General features: G+C 33.1%; 1 protein-coding gene and 1 non-coding gene across 2 annotated transcripts; both read left to right on the top strand.

Moving 5' to 3' along the window:
• Positions 1-3797: 3797 nt before the first annotated feature.
• On the top strand, positions 3798-4712 carry LOC126940823 (mitochondrial import inner membrane translocase subunit Tim9). The gene has a single exon (XM_050767001.1). It carries the CDS (start codon positions 4050-4052, stop codon positions 4317-4319), a length of 270 nt encoding a protein of 89 aa, XP_050622958.1. The 5' UTR covers positions 3798-4049; the 3' UTR covers positions 4320-4712.
• Positions 4713-8970: 4258 nt separating this feature from the next.
• Positions 8971-9072, top strand: LOC126940950 (U6 spliceosomal RNA). Its single transcript, XR_007721007.1, has one exon. It is a non-coding gene; the product is annotated as a U6 spliceosomal RNA (small nuclear RNA).
• Positions 9073-10602: the final 1530 nt, after the last annotated feature.

Genomic DNA, 10602 nt, shown 5'->3' with positions numbered 1-10602 from the left:
TAAAGAAAGATAAAATAATCAAAATGGGGAAAAGAAAGATTCACCTTTTACTGTGTAGAGTGCTTTGGCTTACTTACAATTTTTCTTTTTAGTTATAAGAGCAACTTTTTTTTTTAATATACATCATTGGAAACTCTAAAAGGAAACTGAAAAAGAACACAATTTACCATCCAAAACATTATTGATATTGATGTTTTAAATATTTTAAAATATTTTCCCATTTGTGTATAGTTGTATTTACATTTAGTTTACATTTTTTATGTATCTGTGAACATAGTGAATATGTAAATGATTATTCCTTTTAAAACTAAATATGTAAAACACTGATTTGGAGACTGAAGGGAATAGTCTTCCCCATGTGTTTCAAGAATGATAATTTCATCTTTGTTTACAAATTGATATTGACAACTCCTTTGTTAAGTATTGTATCCTCTCAGTTGCTAAGATCAGCATTAGTTTTTGACAGTCATTAAACTTCAAAAAAGTAGGCCTTCAGCTGCTGTAAGTGATTTTAGTAGCCACAGATTAAGAAAATTGATAGTGATAAATGCCATATGAATTTGTATTTCATATATATTTTATAGAATACAAATTCATATATATTTAAAGTGACATATATACATATGTATCAGCACAAACTGGAAAAACGAACTATTCAGTATATAGTCATGCATATGGATTTTCAGACCGTTTCTGACACCTGTCTTCATCGCAATATCTTCCTCCCACTTGAACTCCTCTATGGCTCACACCGTATGAACCACTGTGTGAGGATGACAAATATATCTGTCAGTCACCCCCAAAATTTATAATCCCATTAAAGTAAATTAACTCCACTTTAAAAAGGTTGATTCATCTACATTTTTCCTCAAAGCGGTTTAATCTCCTTATTCTCAAAGCAGACCATTTTGAAAATTACTTCCTACTTGTCTATCTCTCAAGATAAAGAATGACTTGAGTTCACAGCAAAATCCAATGATAATCTGCAGAATTATGGGCTACTTTACCCCAATCTGTGTAGGATACGTTGACACATGTCTCTATGGAGAGAAATGTGGGCATTTTCAAAAGACAAAAGAAGAACGTTTTGTTTTTTTATCAAGGAGACCTTTCAATATTTTAAGTGCTCCTCTGAAATCTCATAAAATGTTTTCTTTCTCTTTAAATGTCAAGGTAATGTTCTTATGACTAATGTAAAATCAAACTCACAGCTCATTCTTTGCACCTTAAATGACATTAGCAGGTCGAGACAAACAATCATAAATAGGTTTTCCTGAGACTAAAGTTAAAACAACATTACCTTCAGAACTTAAATTCTTAAATAATGAATAATAATTTTTAAAATAGTTTCTGCTCTACATATTTTTAAGATATGAAAGAAATTTCAAAGTACCAAGAGGGCAAAAAGACTCTCAGATGTTCACCACAAATTTAATTGCATATCCAGCAGAGAAGCAGCTATATTTAAGTTTGTCTATTATTACTCAAATAATCAAATTTGCTTAACTATGTAAAATTATGCCAGCAATAATGTATGTTATATTTTATCATTTGCCACATTTCCAAATTATGCTACCAGGGTTATTTTGTTCACAACATTCCTAGGAAGCATGTAGATTAAGTATTATTATCCTCATGACAAACCCAAGGCAGAGATCACAGAGCCCAACTGAAGATCACACAGATAATTAATGCCAAGGATAGGACTGAAAAGAAGATGGTTTCATTGTGCCAAATTTTTGTTCAACTAGATTGCCTGTCTCTACTGATAATAATATGAAGTGCTTTATAATAGTTAATATTTATAAGGTAAGCCTTAATTATTAATTCTGTAGTCAATGGTTGGTATGGTTTGGCTGTGTCCCCACTCAAATCTCACCTTGAATTGTAATAATCCCCACATGTCAAGGTTGAGGTCTGGTGGAGATAATTGAATCATGTGGGCAGTTTCTCCCATACTGGTCTGGTGGTAATGTATAAGTCTCATGCGATCTGACGGTTTTATAACTGGGAGTTCCCTGCACAAGCTCTCTTGTCTGCTTCCATGTAAGATGTGCCTTTGCTTCTCCTTTGCCTTCCATCATGATTGTGAGGCCTCCCCAGCCATGTGGAACTGTGCATCTGTTAAACCTCTTTTCTTTATAAATTACCCTGTTTTGAGTATGTCTTTATTAGCAGTGTGAGAACAGACTAATACAATGATCTGTATAAAAATGTGAAGAAAACAGATTGTGAACACTGTAGCCAGGAAAATATAATACTGGCATAGAATACCAATATTAATATAAATAATCATTATGTGCCAGGCAGGAGATATACACAGTCAACTCCACATGACCCCATTCCTATGGTTTTGACTGGAGGCTGTCCAGCACATTGCAACTGAGATGGTGGCCTTGATAATTCATGAATCATCATTAGAGCCATTCTTCCCTTTTCTTGAAGAATACTGCAAGTTTACAGATGAATGTCTGTAAATGAATGCCCTGTCCTGTAGGATCTAAGTAGTTTGACAGCCTTCCTTTATTTATAATAAAAATTGCCTTTCTCTATTGTCTAATAACATGTTTCCCATTTCTACATGAGGCTTCATCAGAATACCCTTTAGTGCCTACATTTCTTCCAACAGACTATACGTAACTATTTATGTATTCTTTAAGAAGATGGAATCAGGCCGGGCATGGTGGCTCACACCTGTAATCCCAGCACTTTGGGAGGCTGAGGAGGGTGGATCCCAAGTTCAGGAGATCAAGACCATCCTGGCTGACATGGTGAAACCCCTTCTCTACTAAAAATACAAACAATTAGCTGGGCGTGGTGGCAGGCACCTGTAGTCCCAGCTCCTTGGGAGGCTGAGGCAGGAGAATGGCATGAACACGGGAAGCAGAGCTTGCAGTGAGCCAAGATTGTGCCACTGCACTCCAGCCTGGGTAACAGAGCGAGATTCTGTCTCATAAAAAAAAAAGAAGAAGAAGAAGAAGAAGAAGATAGAATCATTATCTGTAGCCCTGCTTTTTTTCTTTGTAGTCCTGACCAGAATCACCTTTAAAGCTGCCTCCACATTTTTTCATATTGGTTATAGCAGCAACCTACTTGTCAGTATCAAAAACTTTCTTCATCAATTTTGGCTGCCATAACAAAATTCTATGGATTGGATGGCTTAAACAACAAATATTTCTCATGTAAATATCAATATAAATAATTATCAATATTTATATAAATGATAGTATTATTGTCTATGAGACTATATATATATATATCCCATTATAAAATTGTCTAATAAAGAGATGTAATAAATTAATAACAAGATTCAGCTATATGATGCCTACAAGAGACTCATCTCACTTTTATGGACACACGGAGACTGAAAGCAAAGGGATGGAAAAGATACTCCTTGCAAATGTAAACCAAAAGAGGGTAGAAGTAGCTATACTTATATCACACCAGATAGACATTAAGTCAAAAATTTTAAAAAGAGACAAGAACACTATAGGCTGGGCGTGGTGGCTCACGCCTGTAATCCCAGCACTTTGGGAGGCTGAGGCGGGCGGATCACGAGGTCAGGAAATCAAGACCATCCTGGTTAACATGGTGAAACCCCATCTCTACTAAAAATACAAAAAGTTAGGGAGGCATGGTGGCGAGTGCCTGTAGTCCCAGCTACTCAGGAAGCTGAAGCAGGAGAATGGCATGAACCCAGAAGGCAGAGCTTGCAGTGAGCCAAGATCACGCCACTCACTCCAGCCTGGGTGACAGAGCAAGACTCTGTCAAAAAAAAAAGAGAGAGAGAGAGAGATAAGAACACATATAATGGGTTCTTTCCCATCTGGCGGCCGTGGCTCCTGTCCTGACCCTGACCCGCCCTCCCGAGGCTCAGCCGTCCCCCAACGCCCCCCAGCCTTGCACTGATGTCGGATGCGAGAGCCTGTGCTTAAGTAAGAATCAGGCCTTACTGGAGACATTCAAGCAAAGGTTGGACAACTACTTTTCCAGAACAGAAACGAAACTCATGCATCAGAAAAGGTGACTAATAAAGGTACCAGAAGAATATGGCTGCACAAATACCAGAATCTGATCAGATAAAACAGTTTAAGGAATTTCTGGGGACCTACAATAAACTTACAGAGACCTGCTTTTTGGACTGTGTTAAAGACTTCACAACAAGAGAAGTAAAACCTGAAGAGACCACCTGTTCAGAACATTGCTTACAGAAATATTTAAAAATGACACAAAGAATATCCATGAGATTTCAGGAATATCATATTCAGCAGAATGAAGCCCTGGCAGCCAAAGCAGGACTCCTTGGCCAACCACGATAGAGAAGTCCTGATGGATGAACTTTTGATGAAAGATTGCCAACAGCTGCTTTATTGGAAATGAGGACTCATCTGATAGAATCCCCTGAAAGCAGTAGCCACAATGTTAAACCATCTGTCATGACTTTGGCAAATGGAAACCACTGGAGAAACAAAATTGCTATTTACCAGGAATAATCAAACTAGAAGGTCTTATTGTTCAATGAAATAATAAGATGCAACATTTGTTGAGGCCTTATGATTCAGCAACTTGGTCACTTGATTAGAAAAATAAACCATTGTTTCTTCAATTGTGACTGTTAACTTTAAAGCAACTTATGTGTTCAATCATGTATGAGATAGACAAATTTTTATTACTAAAAGTAAAATAAATGGAAATATCACTAAAAAAAAAAAGAACACATATAATGATAAAGCAGTAAATATATATGTACTCAACATTGGGGGCAGCTAAATATATGAAACAAATATTAAACGATCTGAAAGGAGAAATAGATTGCAGTATAATAATAGTAGGGAACTTCAATACTCCACTTTTAATAATGGACAGATCATCAAGACAGAAAACTAATAAGAAAACATTGGACTTGAACACCTTTCATCAAGTGATAATGGACATGTATAGAACATTTCATTCAATAGCAACAGAATACACAGTCTTCTCCAACATACATGAAACATTCTCCAGGACAGATTATATGTTAGAGCACAAAACAACTATAAGAAAATTTTAAAAAGCTGAAATTGTATCAAGTATTTTTTCTGACCACAATGGTAGAAAATTGGAAATCAGTAACAGAAGGAATTTTGGAAAATTCACAAATACATGGAAATTAGACAATATACTCTTGAACAATAAATGGGTCAATGAAGACATTAAAAGGGAAATTTACATATATTTTAAGACAAATGAAAATAAAAACACATTATACCCAAACTTATGGGACACAGCAAAAGTGGGTCTGAGAGGGAAGTTTTTAGCAGTAAATGCCTACATCAAAAGGGAAGAAAAATCTCAAGCAACTTACAGTTACTCCTTGAGGAACTAGAAAAAGGACAAACTAAGCCCAAAGTTAGCAGAAGGAAGTTACAAAGATCAGATCGTAAGTAAGTAAAAGAGAGACAAGAAAAAAGTGAAAAGATAAATGAAACTGAATTGAATTTTTGAAAAGACAAAGTTGACAAACGATTGGCTAGATTCTGGGAAAAGGGGAGAAGAAAAGAAAATTAGAAATGAAAGAGTAGACATTACAATCGATACCATAGAAATACAAAGGATAATAAAATATCACTATGAATAATTACATGTCAGTAAATTAGATAACCTAGAAGAAATGGATGAATTCCTAAACAAGGACAACTTACCAAGACTGAATCATGAAGAAAGAGAACATTTGAACAGACCAATAATGAATGGGAAATTGAATCAGTAATAAACAGTTTCCAATTAAAGAAAAGTCCAGGACCAAATGGTTTGACCACTGAATTCTACCAAACATTCAAGAAAAAGTTAATACCAATTCTCCTCAAACTATTCCAAAAAATAGAAGAAGAGGGAATAATTCTACACAATTTTTAGGATGCCAACATTACTTGGATATCAAAGCCAGACAAGGACACTACAAGGAAAGAAAATTACAAGCCAATAGTTTTGATGAACCTCAACAAAATGCTAACAAAGCAAATTCAACAACATTTTAAAAGGATTTATGCACCATGATCAAGTCTGATTTATCCCTGGGATGCAAAAATCATTCAACATACAAAAATCAATAAATATGATATATCATATTAACAGAATGAAGAACAAAAGCCATATGATAATTTCATTAGATACAGGAAAAGCATTTGACAGAATTCATCATCCTTTTATAATAAAAACTTTCATCAAATTAGCTAGAACAGGAATATACTTCAACACAATAAATACCATATATGAAAAGCCCACAGCTAATATTATACTGAATGGTGAAAAATTAAAAGCCTTTTCTCTAAGTTCTGAATTGAGAACTTATGTTTCTTTTCTTAATTCAAAAAGAATACCTATTGCTTCTCTTCAATATAGTAGTGAAAGTTCTTGCCAGAGTAATTAGCAAGAGAAATAAATAAAAAGCGTTCAAATAGGAAAAAAAAGAAAAAGAAGTGAAATTGTTGCTGTTTACTGTCAACATTTTCTTATATATGGAAAATCCTAGACTTCACCAAAAAAAAACCCCTGTTGGAACTAATAAATGCATGCGATGCAGTTACAAGATGCAAATCAACACCCCGAAATCAGTTGTGTTCTATACTCTAATAATGAACAATTCAAAAAATTCCACATGTAATAACTACAAAATATTAAATACTTAGGAATAAATTTAACCAAGGGGTTAAAAAATAAACTAAAACCTATAAAAAGCAATAGAATAAATTGAAAAGAGCATAAATAAAATAAAAAATAACCTGTGTTCATATACTGGGAGAATTAATAATGTGAAAATGTCCATACTACTCAAAGCAGTCCAAAGAGCATGGAGTCAGTGCAATCCCTAAATTTCATTTTTCTTCATAGAAATAGAAAAAGGAATCCTAAAATATGTATAGAACCACAAAATCCATGGATAGTCAATGTAGTCATGAACAAAAAGGACAAAGCTAAAGGTGTCACACTATCTGATTTCAAACTACAGATATAACTTGTTTGTTTGTTTGTTTTTTATACTTCACTTTATTGCACTTTGTGGATATTGCATTTTTTACGAATTGAAGGTTTGTGGCAGCATTGCATTGATCAAGTCTATAAACACCATTTTTTTTCCGACAACATGTGCTCACTTCAAGTCTCTGTGTCTGAATTTTTTTAGCAATAAAGTATTTTTTATGTTATACTTTTTAAAAGACATGATGCACGCTTAAGAGATTGTAGTTTAAATATAACTTTTATATGCACTCAGAAACCAAGAAATTCATTTGGCTTGCCTATTGTGATATTTGCTTTACTGCTGTGATCTGGATCCAAACCTGCAATATCTCCAAGGTATGCCTGTGTACTACAAAACTAATGTAATTAAAACTGCATGGTATTGTAATAAAAACAGATACATAAACCAACAGAATAGAGAGCCCAGAAATGATTTTTGACAAAGGAGCCAACAACATACAATAAGAACAGGACAGTCTTTTCAAAAAGTGTTGCTGGGATAATTGGATATCTACATTTAGAAGAATGAAATTGGAAGTTTATCTAACACCATACACAAAAATCTGCTCAAAATTTAATAAAGACTTACATGTAAGAGCAGAAACTGTAAAACTACCAGAAGAAAACACACACAACATTTTAGAAAAGCTATATGACATTGGCCTGAGCAATGATTTTTTTGGATTTGACCCCAAAAGCACAGGCAACAAAACAAAAATAAACAAATGGGATTACATCAAACTAAAAACTTCTGCACAGCAAAGGAATGCATTAGCAGTGTGCAGATACAACCTGTGGATTGAGAGAAAATATTTATAAGCCCCACATCTGATAAGGGGTCTATATCCAAAATATATGAAGAACTCAAGCAACTCAATAGCAAGAAAACAAATAACTTGATTTAAAAAAATGGGCAAGGGACCTGGTTAGACTTTTTTAAAAATACATACAAATGGCCAACAGATGAATGAAAAATGTTCAACATTAATAATCATTAGAGATAATCATTAGGAAAATCCAAATGAATACCATAATGAAATATCACCTCACACCTGTCAGAATGGTTGGTGTCAAAAAGAGGAAAGTTAACTAGTGTTGGAGGATGTGGAGAGCAAGGTACACTTGTATATTGTTGGCGAGAATATTAATTAGTACAGCCACATGGAAAACTATACAGAGGTTCCTCAAAAAAACCTAAAATAGAACACCATGTGACTTAGCAATCCCATTTCTGGATATTTAAACAGGATATTTGAAATTAGTTTGTTGAAGAGATGTCTGCACTACCATGTTCTTTGCAGCAATTTTCATGATAGCCAACCTCAGCAGCCATTAACAGATAAGTACATAAAGAAAATGTAGTATATATACATAATAGAATACTCTTCAGCCTTAAAAAAAAAAAAAAAGAAAAGAAAAAAAGAAGGAAATGTGATCATTTGTAACATGGATGGAATTGGAGAATATTACGCTAAGTGAAATAATCTAGGTACAGAAAAATAAATACCACTTGTTCTCACTTATATGTGGAATCTAAAACAATTGAACTCATAAAAACAGAGAGTAACGTATAAATTGCAGAGGCTAGAGGTGGAGAAATAAGGAGATGATGGTCAAAGGGTACAAAAGCTTAGAAAGGAAGAATGAGGGTATTTTTTTTCTTCAGATCAATTCCAAAGCATGATGACTGAAGTTAATTACAGTGTATTGTCCATTTAAAAATGGTTAAAATAATAAATTTCAAATGTTCTCAACACAAAAATAGTAAGCATTTGACATTGTGGGTATGCTAATTAGTTTGATTTAATTATTTCACAACGCATTTATAAATCATAGCATCACATTGTACCCCGTAAATATATATACTTATACCTTTCAATTTATAAGAAACATTTTAAATATTTAAAAGTTTGTCTAATGATCACTGAGACAAATAAGACCAAAAAAAAAAAAAAAATCTTAAAATCATGCTTGCCTTGGTGGCACATACACTAAAATTGGAATGACTCAGAGAAGATTATCAGGGTCCTTGCAAAGAATGACATGAATGACATAAAACTTCAGGAAGCACTCTGTGTGCATTTTGTGAAACATGCTTTGGAAATAATTGCTGAATTATAAATTTGAAAGGGATTCTGCAAGACATTCAACAGTGGATAACTACTTTTACTGGAAGTAGGTTAGCAATATTTAAAGTTAGAATTTTCATATATTAAAGTAATTTTTAAATTTCAAATTACAGATCTTATTTGTGAAAGTAGTCTATTTTACTTCCTTAACACTACCCTCCCCAGTATGCTACTTTATTCTCATGCAGTGAATTTGGGAATGAATAATAATTGTATTTTAATATGATATAATTAAATGAAATATTGAGATATTATTTATAATCCACCAATGTATGTATACTTTACTTGAAATATCCAGAGAGAATTAAGAAATAAATTAGAGACAAGAAAAGGCATATTAATATTGTGGAAGTACCATATATTTTTAAAGTAAATTGTAATAAACTACAGTGTAAAACAATTTAAAAGATGTTTTGATAAAAACAATTTATTTCTTAAATATTTTTCAGCTACTAAATCCATTTTTTCTCTCTCTATATATGTTCACATTTAGATATGCAAACTTTTAAGTACCACTTTATGATTAATTAAAACATCTTTCCTACCTTTATAGTTATTTGAGCTTGAAAGTTCCCTTTTGAGAAAACGTCACTGAAAAGAGTTAAGGTGAAAGGAAAGAGTGAGAAGGAAAATGGTAATTTTAGGAATATCAGCTTTTAAAAAAAGTAAAGCATATTGAAATGCCAGTTTGGAAAAATATGTGCAGCATAGTAATTAGAGTAATAGAAGACAGTATGTGAAACGATATGTCTAAATTCAGACCTGACATATTGAATGCATATGCAACTTGATTTTGGAAAAAGCAATTGTTATTTGTTCTCATAAAATGGAGAACTATCATATAAAATTAAAATAGAACAAACAAATGAGGGGTAGAAATGCATCAGTTTAACAAGTGTACATTTTATTTCAAAATTGAGCATTCTAGCAAGAAATGAAGGAGTAGCTTTATGAGAACAATATGCAAATTGAAATTCATATTGGAGTGATCTGCAATTAAAAGATACGTTGAAAGAAAGGCATTCTAGAATTAGTAGTTTTCATTGACAATATGCTCTGTTATAAAAAAGTCATAATTACATATGGATTATAGTCATGCATAGCATAATGTCATTTCAGTCAGTGATAGAGCACATATATGAAGGTGGTCCCACTAGATTATACTTTTTCTATGTTTAGAAAAAGTCCATATATAGGTTTGGTGTAGCCTATATATACAGGTTTGTGTCCTACAAACAATAGACTATACCATATTTTGTAGGTGCGTAGCAGGCTATCCCATCAAGGTTTGTGTAAGTAAACTCTATGATGTTCACACAAAAATGAAATATCTAAGAACACATTTCTTGGATTTCATTCCTATTGTTAAGCACTTCATGATTGTATATTTCTTAAGTATCATGTGAGAAATTAAAAAAAAAAATTTTATTTTTTGTGCCTAATTTGATCTGCACCCAAAATAATCTTGGCATTC

This window comes from Macaca thibetana, chromosome 17 (genome assembly GCF_024542745.1).
Source record: "Macaca thibetana thibetana isolate TM-01 chromosome 17, ASM2454274v1, whole genome shotgun sequence".
NCBI classification, from domain to species: Eukaryota; Metazoa; Chordata; class Mammalia; order Primates; family Cercopithecidae; genus Macaca; species Macaca thibetana.
The sequence above is the reverse complement of the archived record's forward strand: the minus strand, read 5'-3'. Positions and strand labels throughout refer to the sequence as shown.

What these genes read in the sequence shown, in the direction of transcription:
- LOC126940823 (XM_050767001.1), top strand. Translation starts at nt 4,050, where the DNA reads ATGGCTGCACAAATACCAGAATCTGATCAGATAAAACAGTTTAAGGAA.